This window comes from Gorilla gorilla, chromosome 19, assembly GCF_029281585.2.
Source record: "Gorilla gorilla gorilla isolate KB3781 chromosome 19, NHGRI_mGorGor1-v2.1_pri, whole genome shotgun sequence".
NCBI classification, from domain to species: domain Eukaryota; kingdom Metazoa; phylum Chordata; class Mammalia; order Primates; family Hominidae; genus Gorilla; species Gorilla gorilla.
In genome coordinates this window covers 52969601-52989698 of record NC_073243.2, presented here as the reverse complement: position 1 = coordinate 52989698, position 20098 = coordinate 52969601, and the positions used below count along the sequence as shown (strand labels likewise).

The 20098-nt window shown below is 37.8% G+C and overlaps 1 protein-coding gene across 11 annotated transcripts in view; it reads left to right on the top strand.

Annotated features, from left to right (window-relative positions):
- Nucleotides 1-20098, top strand: part of GPBP1 (GC-rich promoter binding protein 1) — an 89729-nt gene that overhangs the window by 54375 nt on the left and 15256 nt on the right. For 6 of the 11 annotated variants that reach the window (XM_055367562.2, XM_063700738.1, XM_019013469.3 and 3 more), the window contains 6 exons: nt 2935-3058; nt 3187-3410; nt 8088-8154; nt 9241-9300; nt 18404-18588; nt 19176-19316. In XM_055367562.2, the coding sequence (XP_055223537.1) occupies nt 2935-3058; nt 3187-3410; nt 8088-8154; nt 9241-9300; nt 18404-18588; nt 19176-19316 (801 nt within the window). The remainder of the gene's footprint in view (nt 1-2934; nt 3059-3186; nt 3411-8087; nt 8155-9240; nt 9301-18403; nt 18589-19175; nt 19317-20098) is intronic. The other 5 variants (XM_055367568.2, XM_055367565.2, XM_055367569.2 and 2 more) reach the window with 1 other exon arrangement.

The window sequence follows — 20098 nt, the reverse complement described above, 5'->3', positions numbered from 1 at the left end:
GGTAACGGGACTAAAGGGCAAGATAGAAAACTGGTATTATTTATGAACAGTAACTGTCCGTATAAAAAAATCCCAACAGACATGCTACAAAGTACGAATTAAGGTTACTAGAAATAAAGTTGCTAGATAAAAGACTAATACAAGATAGAATTGTAAGTGCAACAAAGACTTAAGGCTTTAAAAAATATTTAAAATAGTAACAAGCACTTACCCTGTTTAATTACTTCTTTATATGTTTAAATACTTCATTAAAACCACCTATATAGTCTTTTTAGAATATCAAAGCTAGCTAGGCGTGGTGGCTTACACCTCTAATCTCAGCACTTTGAGAGCCCAAGGCGGGCAGATCACAAGGTCAGGAGTTTGAGACCAGCCTGGCCATTATGGTGAAACCCCATCTCTACTGAAAATACAAAAATTAGCCAGGTGTGGTGGTGGGCACCTGTAGTCCCAGCTACTTGGGAGGCTGAGGCAGGAGAATCACTTGAACCTGGGAGACGGAGGTTGCAGTGAGCTGAGATTGCACCATTGCACTCCAGCCTGGGTGACAGAGCGAGACTCTGTCTCAAAAAAAAAAAAAAAAGTCTACATCTATATCTGTATCTCAAAGCTGGATGCAGTGGTGCATGCCTGTAGTCCCGGCTACTCAGGAGGCTGAGGCAGGAGCATCACTTGAGGCCAGGAGTTCGAGTCTGGCTTGGGCAATATAGATCTGTCTCTAAGGGGGAAAAAAATCCCCTCCATTCTTTATTTTACTCAGATTTCAGCGGGGGAAATTTTTTTAAGGAAATTAAAAAAAATAAGCTGTAGAAAAATATTTGCAGTATAAATGGCATCTGCTCAGTTCTGGGGCATAATATAAAAAATTTTTTTAAATGCTATAAGGTGCTAGGATAAATCTATTGAAATACATGCAAGACTGAAAAAAAAAACTAACCATAAAGGCTTAAAAGATGACAAATATAAGTACAGATATACATGCGCATTTCTCTCCCTACTGAGAGAAGTAAGCAAGCATATATGTATGTGTATGTTTTCTAACCCAGTAATGAATAATTGTCTGGGCTGAGTGCAGTGGCTCACTCCTATAATCCCAGCACTTTGGGAGGACAAGACAGGTGGATCACTTGAAGTCAGGAGTTGAAGACCAGCCTGGCCAATAATGATCAAACCCCATTTCTACTAAAAATATAAAAGTTAACCGGTCGTGGTGGTGGGTGCCTGTAATCCCAGCTGCTCTCGAGGCTGAGGCAGGAGAAGCGCTGGAACCCAGGAGGTGAAGGTTGCAGTGAGCCAAGATCGTGCCACTGCACCCCAGCCTGGGCGACAGAATGAGACTCCATCTCAAAAAAAAAAAAAAAAAAAAAAAAAAAAAGAGTTGTCTGTCTTCTCAACCCTTACTGTCATTGTATATTGGCCAATGGGCAAGAGGTGCCAGCTTTATTCTAATCTTGCATTTTGATTACAAGAGAACTTGGCTGTGTTTTCATGTGATTTGTGGCTCTTTAATTTTTGAGAACTGGCTTTTTGCTCATGTTTTCCCCATTAGGTTGTCCTTATTTGTATTGATTTATAGAGCTCTATATTTTACTTTCCTTTCCTTTTCCTTTTTCCTTTTTCTTTCCCTTTCCTTTTCTTTTCTTTTTTTGATGGAGTCTTACTCTGTCTCGTCCGGGCTGGAGTACAGTTGTGTCATCTCAGCTCACTGCAACTGCAACCTGCCTCCCAGGTTCAAGCAATTCTCCTGTCTCAGCCTCCCGAGTAGCTGGAACTACAGGCGTGTGCCACCACACATGGCTAATTTTGTATTTTTTGTAGAGATGGGGTTTCACTGTGTTGGCCAGACTGGTCTGGTCTCGAACTCCTGACCTCAGGTGATCTGCCCACCTCAGTACCCCAAAGTGCTGGGATTACAGGCGTGAGCCACCATGCCTGGCCTTTTTCAAACATTTTTTGATCATTTTCATGCATTTTCTTTTTAGATTACTGAGACCACTTGTTAAAATTCTCCCTTCCCTTCCCGTCCCTTTCCCGTCCCGTTGCGTCGCGTCCCGTCTCTTCTCACGTGCAATGGCGTGATCTCGGTTCACTGCAACCTCCACCTCCCAGGTTCAAGCGATTCTCTTGCCTCAGCCTCCCGAGTAGCTGGGATTACAGGCATGTGCCACCACACCTGGCTCATTTTTTTGTGTTTTTAGTAGAGACGGGGTTTCTCCATGTTGGTCAGCTGGTCTCGAACTCCCAATCTCAGGTGATCCGCTTGCCTCGGCCTCCGAAAGTGCTGGGATTACAGGTGTAAGCCACCGCGCCCGGCCTAAAATTAAATTCTTTAAAAAAACTGTTGGAAGTTTTGATTGTGGTTTTATCAGATTAGTAGATTAATATTTGGGGCTAGTCACTTTTATACATTGTTAGAACTTTTCTGTGTTTCTAATTTTTTGGAATACTTATTGTACATTCTTTTATTTTGATAGCTTTTTAAAAACACTTGGTTTGGGGAAGAGGAATATGGAAATAAATTTAAGGGACTTAGAACTGAAGATTCATTTGACAATTTTTCTCTGATGTAGAAGGAAACTGAGCTGTAGTGAAAATTTATATCAAGTAGTGTATGATGAAGACTTAACATTTTGTTATACGAGAAACATCATATTTTAACTTGTTTTCCATACAGTGGCATTTTACCTTTATATTTTTTGGAAAATAAGATGTCGAACTCTAAGCACATGTGCTTGTTTCCATTAGATAGAAGAAAATGGACCATCGGTGAATCCATTATACAGTTACCCAATTATCAAATACCTTGAAAATAACTGCAATATGTTTTTCTTAATCATTTAAAATTTTTGGAAATAAGTGAAGTTTGGAGTATTACTAGTTTTTAAAGTTGTATTTAGGTTTCATAAATACCTGTATTTTTATAATTTGTTTCAGTCGTCATTGAATTTTGAGAAGCATTCTGAAAACTTTGCATGGACAGAGAATCGTTATGATGTGAATCGTCGACGGCACAACTCTTCAGATGGCTTTGATTCTGCTATTGGACGTCCTAATGGAGGTAAAATTTGCTAAGGAATGATGTTTAGGGCTAATTTTCTTTATGATTTTTAAAGAATGTTTTGATGTGATTCAATCTTTAAGCCTCTCTTCTTTGAATTTATATTACTTTGCTATTATCAAATAAAGGTAACTTTGGAAGGAAAGAAAAAAATGGATGGCGTACACATGGAAGAAATGGTACAGAAAACATAAATCATCGAGGTGGATACCATGGTGGAAGTTCCCGTTCTCGTAGCAGTATTTTCCATGCAGGAAAAAGCCAAGGACTACATGAAAACAACATACCTGACAATGAAACCGGGAGGAAAGAAGACAAGAGAGAACGCAAACAGTTTGAAGCTGAGGATTTTGTAAGTTTTTTATGACTTTTATACAAATGAAGTTTCTGTAAGTGCTATTTTAAGTGATTCTCCTGCCTCAGCCTCCCCAGTAGCTGGGATTACAGGCACCCACCACCAGGCCCGCCTAATTTTTATATTTTTGTAGAGACAGGGTTTCACCAGGTTGGCCAGGCTGGTCTTGAACTCTTGACCTCAGGTGATCCGCCTGCCTCAGCCTCCCAAAGTGCTGGGATTACAGCCACTGTGCCACTGCGCACTGAGCCACTGTACACTGAGCTACTGCACCTGGCCAAAATACTGTATTTCTTGAATTACAGAAAAATTGACCTAGTGTACAGTCATATTTATCTAGTTCTTGTGATTCATTCTTCATAATTTAAAAGCTAGATAGCATTTGCACTCTATCTTTTTATATATTCATTGTCAATTCTTATTCAGTATATATGAGTGACTCTGAGTCAGCTGGTGTTCTTGGCACACGCAATACATACTGGATTGAGATAGGCAAAGCCCTTACTCTTACCAAGTTTCTGTTCTCTAAGCAAGTAATATTTTTTAGTGAATTTAGACAGGAAGTGACATTTAATTTGGAACATACTTGATAAGCAGCGAGCTTTTGTTAAGACTGAAAGGAAGAGAGAGAGAGCTCATGCCAAGATGCGATCATCCTTGGTTTATCTTATTTTTTTCACGTTTGTGTGTGTGTATCAGGGTGCGGGGGTGGTGGTGGAATTGAGACAGGGTCTCACTCTTTTGCCTAGGCTGGAGTGCAGTTGCCCAGTCATAGCTCACTGCATCTTCAAACTTCTGGGCTCAGGCAGTCCTCTTTTGTCTCAGCCTCTTGAGTAGCTCCTCTAGGACTACAGATGCACACCACTACACCTAGCTGACTATGTTGGCCTAGTTGGTCTTGAACTTCTGGCCTCAAGCAATCCTCCGACCTCGGCCTCTCAAAGGGCTGGGATTATAGGTGTAAAAAGTAAAGTAGAGGTTCTTCTTCAAAGAGACTTTCTTCCTAGTCTAATTAAGAATAATTAGTAACTCTTCTTAGAAGCAGTATTTATTCAAACACTTATGCTATCATTCTTAATTATCTGCTAGCCGTAATAAAGAAATCAATGTACTTTATGTTCTTAGCTCCTACAATTAAGCCTAAATATTTGCCTTGGCATGCTTATACTAGTCCAAGCAGGCATTAAGTCATAGCCTGTTCTTCCTTATTTGGAGGTGTTTTTACCTTTATCAGCATTCCACAAGTTACTTCCTCCTCCCTTTGTTCTCTGCCTTTGCCTCTTTTAAAAAGTTTAAAAACTTTTTGAAAAGTTCTAAGTTGCTAGCCAATCAGGACAAATACAGAATGTGAAGTCCTGTTCCAGCCAATAGAAACTGGACACAGCAGTAAAGTAGATGCGTCAAGTTATAAATGACCCTGTCTCCTTTGTTCGGTGTACTCTCATGGCAAAACTGGTGGCGAGTGTGTCCTTTCTGCAGAAAGTAAAAATGGCCTTGCCGAGGAAGCTAAAATTATGTTCAAGTGCTATTTATTTACGGCACCAAAGAACAAGCATTTCTAACATAGGCATGAGTCATCATACCCAGCCAACCTTGTTATGTTTAAGGGATAAAAGGCTAGTATGAGTAAAGAGTAGTTTAGTATTAGACAAGGTTAGAGAGAGAGGAAAGGATTTAAATTGAATGGAATTTTTGCAGGTCATCAAAGTACAGAATTTTGATTTAATTACAAGGTGAATGAGAAGCTGGTTTAGAGAGGAGTCATGTGATGCATTGTTAGTTTTTACAGTTCTTAGGTCTTGAACGGATTATAGCAAAAGAGAATACTTCAGGAGAAAATGATGGCTTGAACTGGGTAGTTGAGATAAATGAAAATAAATAGTTTTTGGATGTGATTTGGAAGTATTTTGGATGGAAGGTTTCAGTAAGAGGAAAAATTTGATAGATTGGATTTAGGGCGGGGAGTGGTGAGGGAAATAGAAAAATAAAAGATTACTCTTAGGTCCTGTTATCAAGTAACTTTGTAATTACTCTGTATTCTCATGTTAGTGATCTGTTTTTTCCACTTAATAATCATAACATTAAAATTTTACAGTATAGTTGACCCTTGAATAACACAGAGGTTAGTGTTACTGATCCCCCATTGAAGTCAAATTTGCTTCTAACTTTTGGCTCCCCCAAAAACTTAACTACCAGTAGCCTACTGCTGACCAAACTCTTGATGATAATATAAACAGTTAACACATATTTTGTATATGTATTGTATACTGTATTCTTACAGGTAAGCTAGAGAAAAACTGTTACTAAAGTCATAAGAGGAAATATATTTACTATTGATTAAGTGGAAGTGGGTCATCATAAAGGTCTTGATTCTTGTCTTGATGTTGAGTTGACTGAAGAGGAAGAGAAGGGGTTGGTCTTGCTGTCTCAGGTGGCACAGATGGAAGAAAATCTAGATGTAAGTGGATTTGCATAGTTCAAACCTGTGTTATTCAAAGTTCAACTGTATAAACAAACTCTGGGAATGGTAATAGTACTCTCATAGTGTTGTGAGGGTTAAATTAGTAATACAATTAAATTACTTAAAACTGTGTGTGACACATAGTAAGCACTCAATAAAAACTAATTGCTGTTGTTATTTTCATATCCCACCCCCATTCTCAAGATGTGGTTGTCATTGGCTATTATAATCCTAGACTTGGCAGAGTATAATTTCTAATAGTATACTTTAAAGATGCTATGCACATGTAACCACCGCCAAAATCTTAATTCTGTTTAGTTTGTATCTCTGAAGGAATCATGGTGGTATGCATGTATATTTGCTTTACAATAATCTCAGTACAATGTTAGTAATCATTCATTTTTTAGGTGATTAAAATGTTTATATTAAAATTGATTTATTTAATATATATTAAGTACCTTCTTTAAAAGAGGCAGTTTGTGTGCTAGAAAAAATACCTGATAGAATACTGGAAATTTAGGATTTTGGAGGATAAACGCATCTACCAAGATTAGCTTTAGAGCACTCATTCAATGCTCATCTCACTTTTGTTTTTAATAATCCTGAATATCACTTGTTGAAATACAGATTTGGACTTGGCTTTGGCTTTGATAGTGCGTGTGTTAACTAGTGATGACAACTTTAAGAATTGGGGCTGGGTTCAGTGGCTCATGCCTGTTTTCCCAGCACCTTGGGAGGCTGAAGTGGGAGGTTCAAGTGAAGCCACGAATTTGAGACCAGCCTGGGCAACATAGCAAGACCCATTATCTACAAAGTTTTTATTAAAAAATTAAAATTATTGGGGCCAGTCTAATCACTTGAGCCCTTAAAAGCAGAGAAGTTTCTCCAGCTAAAGTCAGATGTGCAGCAGAAAAGGAAATCCAAGAGCTTTCACGTGTGAGATGGATTTGATGTGCAATCACTGGCTCTGAGATACAGTTGCCCAGATACAAAGCTAAAAAGAGGATTCTCAAAGCTAATAGAAATTCCCAGGTGACAGCCAGCAAGGAAATGGAGACCTCAATCCTACAGCTACAAGAAACTGGATTGTGCCCACAATTTGAGTGAATCTCCCTATAACCCATGCTGTCAACACAGATTATAGCTTGGTGAAACCTGAAGCAGAGAAACCAGTCAAGCCAACCCAGACTTCTGATCTACAGAGCTATGAGATAATAAACATGTGTTGCTATAAGGAAAAAAAAAAAAAAATTAAAATTATTATTAGTCCACCTGTGATGGCTCACTCCTGTAATCCCAGCACTTTGGGAGGCAGAGGCAGGTGGATCACTTGAGGCCAGGAGTTGGAGATCAGCCTGGCCAACATGGTGAAACTCCATCTGTACTAAAAATACAAAAATTAGCTGGGCATGGTGCTGCTCACCTGTAATCCCAGCTACTTGGGAGGCTGAGACAGGAGAATCACCTGAACCCTGGAGGCGGAGGTTCCAGTGAGCTGAGATCGTACCACTTCACTCCACCTGGGTGATAGAGCAAGACTGCATTTAAAAAAAAAAAAAAAAAAAATCTGATTTTCCTCTTCTCTGATCTTGACCTTATGCTAAGGAGGGATTATTTCTTAGACTGATGCAAAGACCTCCATTCTCTTGAGTTTTTCTTTTCTTTTTTTTTTTGTTTTAAATGAAAGCAAGTTTATTAAGAAAGTAAAGGAATAAGAGAATGGCTACTCCATAGGCAGAGTAGCCTGTTTTTTAACCCTGACTTTTTTCTTAGTTATGGATAAGGAAACTTAAACACACTCTTGTTTTCTCTGACCAGCAATTAGTATAGATAGTAACTAGTTTAATGGTTAGCAAAGTAAGCTGAGAGTAAGGTTTATGAGTAATTCATGTTTAATACAGGCTGAATGTCCTTTATCTGAAATGCTTGGGACCAGAAGTGTTTTGGATTTTGGATTTTTTTCAGATTTTACATTTATTATTTCAGCATCCTGTTTCTGAAAATCCAAAATGCAAGTGCTTGAATGAGTAGGCAGAGCGTGACACTGGCACTCAAAAAGTTTCAGATTTTGTAGCTTTTCAGATTAGGGTTATTCAACCTGTAGCTAAGAGTTGGTCATATTTGATTCATCAGTTACAACATGTATGATTCTGAGATTGCTTTTAAAGGATTTATTTTTAAAATGTGAAATGTTTATTCCAACTTTCTTCCAGCCATCTTTAAATCCTGAATATGAGAGAGAACCAAATCACAATAAGTCTTTAGCTGCAGGTGTGTGGGGTAAGTAATTTTTTATCTATATTTGAGGGGCACAAAATGTTGATATTTATAGGTTTCACTTTCTGTGTTTTTTAAAATAGAGAGCAGGCTAGAATAAAACTATCTTTTTAAAGTATTTGTATTTGATGTGCTTAGCTACAAAAAAGGTAACGTTCGTCTTTAAAAAGGAGGATTGGAATAGAAGAGTTTGAAGTAGTTGATATGCACATGTTAGTATCATTAAACATACTCAACTTGAATATGACTTAAATGATAATAAGTTAGTGTAATGAATTGATACCATTTTGAGAGCAGCTGGATAATGTAAAGAAACAAATGGAGTTTAAATTAATTTTTAGTTGTTCAAAGTTGAAAACTTTAACTGAAAATACTTCTGATCATAGTGTGACATGAAGTTAATATTTTTACCTATGAAAGTGGTTACGTATATATATATATACACATGTATGTATAGACTGTTACAGATAATTGTATAAATTTGCTTGTGGAGCTAGTCTATATTTGAAGTTATTTGTCTCTGATTTCTGATTTTCAAAGCTTAATGAGAGTTCTTCTAGTAATAACCCAGCCCCCATTTTTTTTTTTAAAGACTGCTGACAGTTCAATTTGTTAGCATTTTACAGAAGATTAAACTGAACTCATATAGTACAATTTAGACAGCTTTTTTAAAGATTCAAGTGAAGTTTAAAATAATGGAAAATTTTATGATACTAAGATTTGACATCTGAAAAATAAAATTAATCATTTGATCCTAAATTCAGAGGTGCTCAATCCATGTTGGAACTTAAACACATGTTCATTTGTATTTTTCTATTGAAAATCAACTCACTAAAACAAAAGGATTGTGGCTTTTGACAGCATACTAGTCCTAACAGTAAAGGCATTATTTTAAACTTTGCCACTTCCTGTGCTATATTGTATGTATGAGGTGAAACTCGGGAATTATTTTGTTTTCTTTTGATCTTCCTCTTTATTTAAGGGCTTTTTGAGGGTGGGGGTGGGGGTGGTCAGACACTTTTGTTAGAACCATGTGAATGGCATTGTTTTTTCTGTATTGCAAATTAGTATTTCTACCACTCTCCCCAGGCCTACACGCCCAGACACACACATACCCAACCAAAAAAATCTCCCAAGCTCCTCTCTTAGGTATGTTTCCTTATTATTCAGTTTTTCTGGGAACAACTGATTGCATAAGAATATAGAACCACCTGGAAGGTGTTAAATAGAATCTCTAAGAAATTAGGAATAATTTGGATTTGATTAGAATGAAAGTTTTAAAAATCAAGAATGCCAGTGAGCGTTTGTCATATAAAACTATCTATAGATACTATTGGTACTGATCCTGGGTTGATTTAATAATCTTAGAAATGATTTAGAGACAAAGACATATTTGAAAATAATGAGAGTAAAATGTGTTAATATGAAGATTTTGGTTCTACTGTTTCAGGGTTGGTCTAAGGATTTTGAGTACTAGTTGAAAAGATGTTCAAAAGGAAGATGTACTCTTTACTGTGTTTAGGTAAACTAAGAAATGTGTCTGCATAAACAAAAAAAGAAAATGGTTAATTGTGGAATGGTTAATTGTTAAATTCCCAGTACTTCCCGTAGGAATACAATGAAACTCTCATTGTATCACACTTTACTATTCCTCTCTCACTTTCCCCCCTGGGTTCCCAAGTATTGTTTTCCCTATTGCAACATTTAAAATAGCTATGTTCCTGAGGAAGACAAGAGAATTTTAGGAAAGACTTCAATAGAGCTTTTCTAGTGCTACTTCCTTCCAGGTAAGTAAAAATTTACTAACAAAAATATAATATTTATTAAAAAAAAAAAAGCAGTTTGTCCCTGAAACTATAATTTTGTAGATTGAAAACTGGCAGACTTAAACATGATGCCCCAATTTGAGAAATACCCTGCGGGGAATGTAGTTAAGTGATTTATAATATAGCTACATAAATTGAATTCTGCTTAGAACCTAGTTGGCTTTACTGGAAACACCCTAATGCAGCTTATATCTGTGACTTCAATAGTGTTTTTATGTTAACCAGAATCATAGCTATTAGGTACATAAAATTAATGGTTATTAAATAGTCCATCTCCACGCTGTTAATTTAAAACTGAAACAGGAATTCAAGCTGCCTATGAGAATTTAAAAATAATGTAATTGTTTGATTGATTTCTCTGGTGAGTGAGGAAGAAAGAGTGATGTATGTTCAAGTGTTAGTGTGCAATTGAGTTGAGTTGCATTAATAATTAGTGGCGACCAGGCATGGTGGCTCATGCCTGTAATCCCAGCACTTTGGGAGGCCAGGGCAGGTGGATCACCTGAGGTCGACACCAGCCTGACCAACATGGAGAAACCCCATCTCTACTAAAAATAAAGAATTAGCTGGGTGTGGTGGCGCATGCCTGTAATCCTAGCTACTCGGGAGGCTGAGGCAGGAGAATCGCTTGAACCTGGGAGGCAGAGGTTGCGGTGAGCCGAGGTGGCGCCATTGCACTCCAGCCTGAGCAACAAGAGTGAAACTCCGTCTCAAAAAATAAATAAATAAATAAATAAATTAGTGGCTACTGATCGTGTGTTTTTAGAAGTCCTATGGAGGACTGTTTTTGTGTCAGTGACTATGTCAGCAACATATTATTGGCAGAGCTTAACATTACTTAAGATATTAAAAAATCAGAAATTTCAGTGACTAGTAATTAGCTTAAGCATGGTCTTCTTCCAACTCAGCATTTATATATTTTTTCAGCTCCTTGGTAGTTTGATGAGCTTTCTTGATTTTAGCTCATATTTGATATACTACTTAAGAACATAAAGGTTCATTGTTCAGAGTTCTTTTGGTTTGTTGAGCATTCTAAATCAAAGCAAATTAGTGACCAGTTAATATAAATGGGTTGTTTTCTAGAGAATTCCAATATTTGCCACAAGCATACAGATTGAGTGACATAATTGCATTCAGTGAGGTAAATTATGATGAAAGCCAATGGGATTGATTTTATTAATAGGAACTTTGGTAAACAGAATTAAGGGAAGGGAAAATTCTTCGTTGAATTTTTTGACAGTATTCTGTTGATGAATTGCTTTGTATGTTGAAATGACTTTTAGTATCTGTCTTATATGAAAACAGTTGTTGAAATTATAGTGTTTTAAGAAAAAAGTAGTACAACGTGTTCATGGTTGAAAAGGGAAAATTAATAGGATTTGAGTAGACAGCTTGATACAGCTTGACCCAAGTACATTTTATTTGGTCTGAATTACTTGTTCACCATGGAAATTGTTGATATTTGTGAAATGCATTTCTTTAAGCATGTTCTTTATATGAATAACATTGATAGCCCTTGTTAAAGGGAAAATACCATATTGATTGGTGTTGATATAAATTATAACAGTTAGTGAAACTCATTTGACTAAAACTCATAGTATTGTAAACCAAAATAGATTTGTTAATAAAATAAAGACGTTAAAAACCAGCTGGGCGTGGTTGCTCATGCTTGTAATCGCAGCACTCTGGGAGGCCAAGGTGGGCTGATCATCAGAGGTCAGGAGTTCAAGACCAGCCTGGCCAAAATGGTGAAACCCGTTCCTGCTAAAAATACAAAAATTAGCTGGGCGTGGTACTGTGTGCCTGTAATCCCAGCCACTTGGGAGGCTGAGGCATGAAAATCGCTTGAACCAGGGAGGCAGAGGTTGCGGTGAGCCAAGATCGCGCCACTGCACTCCAGCCTGGGCGACAAAGAGACACTCCATCTCTGAACAAACATTAGAAACCAACAACATTCAAACAGCACCAATTGTTGTAAAAATGATCTTAAACATTTTTTTTGGTATTAAAACTAGTGTTCACAATAGAAATTTGTTTAAATTGCTATCTTATAGAGTCTTTGCATTTGGTCTGTGTATATACTATTGTCTTATTGATAAGTTTTCTCTTCAAATTAATTGGAAAGCTTGCTGGGTGCAGTGGCTCATGCCTGTAATCCCAGCATTTTTGGAGCACAGGATGGGGGTATCACTTGGGGCCAGGAGCTCTCATAGGGAGACCCTTGTCTCTACAAAAATAAAAAATAAATAACTGGGCGTGGTTGTGTGTGTCTGTAGTCTTAGCTACTTGGGAGGCTGAGGTGGGAGGACTGCTTGAGCCCATGATTTCCAGGTTGCAGTGAGCTATGATTGTGCCACTGCACTCCAGCCTGGGCAACAGAGCAAGAGTCTTTCTCCAAAGAAAGAAATGAGAACTTGATTAATTCAGATACTGATTACCCTTCACTTGGCTACATGCTTTTGTTGATACATTAAATTTACCTCTTCTGTCAAAACAATAGGAAACTAAATTAGTAACTGGCATCAGTGTGATGATGACTCTTGACGTCACTTGGTATAGTGCACACTTATAAGCCTCTTACCCCAACCATTCAGTGTAGGTTTACTAGTGGAGTTGGAATGGTAAACATTTTGAAATATCTGCCACAGGAACAATTTCCATTTTCTTCATTAATATAATGGTGGAAGAATATTGAGTTCAGAATCAGATGTGGCTAACATTAGATCTTTTGCTTATTGATTATTTAGATTTTGGGCACATTTCTTAATCTGAGTGAATTTATTCATCTGTGAGGTGAGGATGACCACAAAAATTATAATGAGAAAAGCACTGTTGGGCTGGGAGTGGTGGCTCACACCTGTAATCCCAGCACTTTGGGAGTCTGAGGCAGGTGGATCACCTGAGGTTGGGAGTTCAAGACCAGCCTGACCAACATGGAGAAACCCTGTCTCTACTAAAAATACAAATTTAGCTGGGTGTGGTGGCACATGCCTGTAATTCCAGCTACTCGGGAGGCTGAGGCAGGCGGAGGTTGTGGTGAGCTGAAGTCGTGCCAATGCACTCCAGCCTGGGCAATGAGAGCGAAACTCTGTCTCCCATTAAAAAAAAAAAAAAGGCATTGTTAAGGTTAAATTGTCTACTATGTAAAAATATTTGGTCATGTCACAGGTGTTTAATAAATGTCAGCTAATTATGTTATTCAAATCCAATAAATGAAGGAGATTCTAGTTGTAGATTTGTTAGAAGGCAAAAATGAATTTCTAGGTAGTGGGCCAAAGAATGAAGTAGTTAAATGTAGTGATTGAGTCAGAAACTTCATGTATGTAGAAGGTAGCTATATGGAGAGTGTAGTGAAAGGAAAGAGGTGAGGAATTGAAATGTCAACTCTGAATTATCTGTGTGGCCAATTTACTTTGTATTATATGTGGCAGTATTTTTGTTCTAATTTGTCTTCCTGAGAATTGGGCCAGTTCCCCGTCATCACTGCATTTATAGAAGAAAACTAATTCTTACATTCATAGGTATGGGAAGAGCATGAATAACAAGACAATAAAAGTGATATTTAATATTTAAAGTCAATTATAGGGCCAGGATTGGTGGTCCAGGCCTGTAATCCTAGCACTTTGGGAGGCTGAGGTGGGAAGATCACTTGAAGCCAAGAGTTTGAGACCAGCCTGGGCAGCATAGTGAACCTTGTCTCTACAGAAATAAAAATAAAAAGGTCAGTTATTGTCAGGCTACATTTATTTGCGAGGATAGAGGGAAATAATGTTAAGAAAATCCAAAGGTCACATTTGCCTTCAGTTGTTCTGAAATTTGAACATGAGAATACCTGTGTAGGTGAGGTTGACGTAATAAGCACATGAAACTTATAGAAGATAGTCACTTTCTCATTTTATATAGGTATTAAGGTCTGTCATCAATATATAAGTTTTCTCTTTTAAAATGTAAACATTTGGGGTCTTCATATAATTAACCAAGTCAGAAAGTAAACATTGGATAATGTTTGACTCTAAGAGCTTAAATACTTGGCAAGGTTTTCGTAGGAGAATTTGTGGAGAAAATCTATGAATAGATGAACCAATTTTTAAATAATATAAAATGGGGATACATGATGCAAATTAATTCTTGCCTTTTAGTCCCACATCCCTTCTTCCATTACTTACAGGTTATTGTTACCATTAAGAACACTTATTTTTCTTAAATGAGCAGGTTTATGTCGATTATTCAGAGTTGTTACACAGGACATAGATTGGTTTTATCATGTCTATCTTATTCTTTTTCTTACTCTTACCAGTCAACCTAAAATTCTTTTTTCCCCCTGCTATCTAATTGCAGGTTAAGCAACCTGAAATTCTTGCAAAAGGGCACCTTTAATTTGAATTGTAATTGGAATCCTATGCTAGTGACAGTGTATGGCTTTTCTGTATTGTTTTCTAATAATTATTTGAATATGAACATTCAACAGTAAATCCCAGACAAGAGCTATTGTTTTTCATTTTATAGGTGAGAGATTAGTAACTTATATAAGATTATACAACTGGTAAGGTTGGAGCTAGTATTCAAATTCTGATAAATCTGGTACAAAAGTACACATTCTTCTGTAATATTTAAATGTGAATTCTTTTTGTAGTTTTTGAGTCGGGGTCTTGCCCTCTCCCCCAGGCATGAGTGCAGTGGTGCGATCATGGCTCATTGCAGCCCCAGCCTCCTAGGCTCAAGCGATCTTCCTGCCTCATTTTTAAATTTTTCGTGGAGATGATGTCTCATTATGTTGCCCAGCCTGGTCTTGAACTCCTGGGCTCAAGTGATCCATCCCACCTTGGCCTCCGAAAGTGCTGGAATTACAGGTTTGAGCCACCATGCCTGGCCTAAATATGAATTATTATTATTATTATTTTAAATGGAGTCTCGCACTGTCGCCCTGGCTGGAGTGCAGTGGTGTGATCTCATCTCACTGCAACCTCTGCCTCCCGGGTTCAAGTGATTCTTCTGCCTCGGCCTCCTGAGTAGCTGGGATTAGAGGGGCCTGCCACCACACCTGGCTAACTTTTTGTATTTTTAGTAAAGACAGGGTTTCACCATGTTGGCCAGGCTGGTCTCAAACTCCTAACCTTGTGATCCATCCGCCTCAGCCTCCCAAAGTGTTGGGATTACAGGCGTGAGCCACTGCGCCTGGCCTAATATGAATTACTTTTTTTCTTTTTTTCTTTTTTTTGAGATGGGGTGTCACTGTCGCCCAGGCTGGAGTGCGGTGGTGTGATCTTGGCTCACTGCAACCTCCACCTCCCGGGTTCAGGCAGTTCTCTGCCTGTCTCCCGAGTAGCTGGGATTACAGGCGCCTGCCACCATACCCGGCTAATTTTTGTATTTTTAGTAGAGATGGGGTTTCACCATATTGGCCAGGCTGGTCTTGAACTCCTGACCTCGTGATCCACCCGCCTCGGCTTCCCAAAGTGCTGGGATTATAGGCGTGAGGCACCATGCCTGGCCTAATACGAATTCTTAATAAGCACAATAACGGTATATCCCTCCCCTTTCCTCTCAGTCCGTATCATCTTTCTTCAGGGACTTTTGTCATCTCTTACTCTGCTACCTACTCTTCTGTGAATGATTTCTTAGGTTTCACTTTCCTTTTTTATAGGATATTTCATCATTCTTTGTACTGAAGACCTCACTGAGGAACTAGCCAGAATATTTCTTACTCCTAGGCATCTAGGAATCCAGCTTTAGGAAAGGTGAAATTTGTACTCAGAAACTATATTGAGGCTTAAAGACAGTATATCTACTTGCCTATCTAGTTTTTATGTCTTCTGCTTCCTTGTTTTTGTTTTGAGACAGGGTCCCACTCTGTGGCCCAGACTGGAGTACAGTCGTGTCATCACAGCTCACTACAGCCTCAACCTGGGCTCAAGGGATTCTCTTATGTCAGCCCCCCAAGTAGCTAAGACTATAGGTGCACATCACTGTGTCTGGCTAATTAAAAAAATTTTTTTTTGTGGAGACAAAGTTTCACTATATTGCCCAGGCTGGTCTTGGACTCCTGGACTCAAGCGGTCCCACCCTGGTCTCCCAAAGTGCTGGGATTACAGGCATGAGCCACCACACCCAGCCTACTTCCTGGATCTGATACCTTCATATTTATAAAAATTTTTATTTCTTGTTATATCTTCAGCTTTCCACATTGGATCATTTTCCTTCTGCCTAAAGTACATTCTTTAGAATTAGTAAGGATCTTTTCTTGAATTATTCTATTTTTATCAAAGTTGCATTTCTGCCTTCTGCCATATCTGGCATTTTCAAGTCCTGATCCCTTTGAGGCTCTACGTGGTAGATTAGGTCCTCCTCAGCTGTTAGGTTCCTTTGTGTACACTCTAAATTGAAACTTTTTATTTACTTCTCTAGAAATGTGTGTTGAAATCATTTTCTTGCTGATGACTCTACTCCTATTTTATATAGTTGTGTTTGGTTTCCTCCCTTACAGTAATTTTTATATAAGAATCTAGAAGATGATAAACTTGTGTGCTTAGCCACATTGAACTAGAAGTCTCTGTTAGCCATGTTTAAACTTACTTAGTTGTAGTATAGTGATAGAACTGCCCCCTGCTTTAACACCTGGATTCCTCTCAGATGAGATTACCTTTCACATTTTGTAGCACTGATCATTCCTCAGATTCCTGGGCTTTACTCAATTTAGATTTTGAGTTACATGCTAAGATTTTCTCTCACATTTTATTAATGTCAAGAATTTTTTTTATACTTTATCCATGCCATTATCATCTGTTTACCAAAAATAATTGGAAATCTTACATTGTTGAGTGCAATCCTAATATTATTTACTATTCTTTGAGATCTTTTTTTTTTTTTTTTTTTTTTTTTTTTGAGATGGAGTCTTGCTCTGTCGCCCAGGCTGGAGTGCAGTGCCGTGATCTCGGCTTACTGCAACCTCTGCCTCCCAGGTTCAAGTGATTCTCCTGCCTCAGCCTCCTGAGTAGCTGGGATTATAGGCACATGCCAACACACCCCGCTAATTACTTTTTGTATTTTTAGTAGAGACGGGGTTTCACCATGTTGGCTAGGCTGGTCTTGAGCTCCGGACCTCATGGTCTGCCCGCCTCGCCTCCCAAAGTGCAGGGATTACAGGCTTAAGCCACCACGCGCAGCCTGTTTGAGATCTTTATTGGTTTTTGTTTTGTTAACTTTGTTGTGTAATATCAGAAAAGCTATACTTTGGTAGTAATACTTCGTGTGTTTTTGTGTGCCAGAAGTTGTCTTTTTTAGCCCTTTATATTGGGCTTTTTTTAGACCGTCAGGAAGTTTCAATCTTTACCCTAGTAAGTCAACATGTGTTTAACTTTTGGAAAGATGAACCTTTTCTCAGATTATTTTAAGCCCTTGTTCTTTTTATCCTTTAGCATTTCAATAGGTGAAGCACTATACCGGCTTTATCTTTTGGAGAGCTTGAATCCTCCCACGAACTGGAGAGTCCTTCCGGGTTTCCCTAGGAGTCCATATTTAGTTTTGGGTTTTGAGATGATCCATGAGGAAGCTTGATTTAGTTTTTGAGGAGGGAATCATTACAGATATCTACCCAGCTCACTAATTCACGTGATCTTATTTAATGTGGAGAACTTAATTTATTCTAAACTTTCCAGCTGTGAAACTGATGCTTTTAAAAGTTTTTGTAAGGGAAGAAAGACTTCACTGCAATGTCTGTTTGATTACACACACACATTGATTAAATTATAGGAATAACAGGTATTTTTGGCAACTGCAGTAGTCTTGAGAAAAGTCTGCCTTTAGCAATCATTCGTAGTATTTATCTTCAGAAATCAGGATTGAGTTGGTTGGTCTGCATTCATATAATGCTTTGAATGTAGATAAATGGTCAATAAATACGTGAATGAATTGATATTGTGAAATAGAATTCTCAGTCATAACTGAAGTATTTAGAAATAAAAGGAATGTAATTTCTTGCTTATTGGTAATAACTTTGTAAGTGGAGTAAAAAGAATGAAAAAATTGAAATTTTAATTCTCTTCAAATGGGGAAGGGAAAATAGAAATGTATTTTATATTCTAAATCTTAAGAGTCATTAGGTTGAAATTTGTAATTTTTTATAGTTAATGCAAGGCATGTTAAAATATAATTTGTCTTGGTTTTAACATTCTGATCCACTGTGTAGCAGAATTTATCTGTATTACTTGACATTGCCCAATTCTTCCTATATTCTGTGGGATAATGTTTTAGCTTTACTTGTTCAGTTGGAATATAGTTTGTACTTTTTTAGTTTAGTTATTTTACCCAGGAGGCAGCTGTTAGTTAAAAAAAAAAAAAAATTTGGAATATCCTGTTCTTTTGGTGGTTTTATTCTATACTAAAACTTGAAATTGTGAGTGACTCTTGGTCATGCTTTATTTATGCAGAATATCCTCCGAATCCTAAATCTAGAGCTCCAAGGATGCTGGTCATTAAGAAAGGTAATACAAAAGACTTACAGCTATCTGGATTCCCAGTAGTAGGAAATCTTCCGTCACAGCCAGTTAAGAATGGAACTGGTCCAAGTGTTTATAAAGGTTTAGTCCCTAAACCTGCTGCTCCACCTACAAAAGTAAGTTCTAAATTACCACAAATGTAAATTTTGAGTTGATAACCAATTTATGTCCTATGGGGGGAAATGTTAAAGAATTTAAAGTGTGTATGGAGGTACTTCGTGGGGTGCTGAGTTCTAGGTGGCAAGAGTTGACCCATATGTGCTCTTAAATTATCTTTGATGTGGTGTGTGCGTGTGTGTGGTTTCATTGTTTTAGCAGTAGTAAGTGAAACTTAAAAAATTTTTTTTTTTGCTAGATGTATTTGTGGTATATTTGCTTAATGATAATATATAATGCTGTTTTACCTGGTGCTCAGTTTTAGGTTTTGGAAACTTACATGTTTTTTCTTACTCTCAAGTGAAAGAAACCCAACTTTATGTAGCTTTGGAAAAATAGCAATTTAGTTAGATACCTAAATGTTCAGTTTTTATTTTGTTGAAAAAGAAAGGGACAGAGAACTATGTAGGAATAATGCAGTGTGATAGAAAAATAATTGTTTCCATGAGCCTAGTGTAGTCATTTTTGTTTTATAATATTCACTGTTTTTGTCTTTCTCCTGTGACCTGTTTTTGATAGCCATTAATGTTTGTGTGTTTTTCTTTAGCCTACACAATGGAAAAGCCAAACAAAAGAAAATAAAGTTGGAACTTCTTTCCCTCATGAGTCCACATTTGGCGTTGGCAACTTTAATGCTTTTAAATCAACTGCCAAGAACTTTAGTCCATCAACAAATTCAGTGAAAGAGGTATGACATTAAAAATCACACTTGAGGAATGTAACATTTTAATTATGATAGTTTAACAGTGAATAAAAGGTAGAAATTCATTAAATGAATACATTAAAATGAGTTTCATTCTTTCAGAAAACTGGATTCATTTACTTCATTTGTTAACCAATTTTGCACTTTGGGAAAGTAGGAATCATTTAAAATATTTTAAATGAAAATTCCCAGCTCATTCCTATAATCCCAACATTTTGGGACGTGGAACAGGAGGATCACTTGAGCCCAGGAATTTCAGACCAGCCTCGGCAATATGGTGAAACCCTGTCTCTACTTAAAAAAAAATAGCTGGGCATGGTGGTATGTGCCTGTGGTCCCAGATCTTGGGAGGCTATTGTGGGAGGAACACCTGAGGCTGGGAATGTCAAGGCTGCAGCAAGCTGAGATTGTGCCACTGTACTCAAACCTGGGTAACAGAGTGAGACCCTGTCTCAAAAGTGGTGGCAGAGTGGGGATGGGGGGGAATTCCAAACATCCTAATAAACAAAGAATAATTTTTTGGGGGGTGGTAGGAGGGACAGAGTCTCTGTTGCTCAGGCTGGAGTACAGTGGCTCATTTGTGGCTCACTGGTGCCTTGACCTCCTGGGCTCAAGCAATCCTCCCATCTTAGTCTCCTGATTGTCTAGGACTACAGGTGCTTGCCACTGCGCCAGGTAATTTTTTACTTTTCGTAGAGACGAGGATCTTGCTATGTTGTCCAGGCTGGTCTCAAACTCCTGGTGTCAAGTGATCCTCTCTCCTCAGC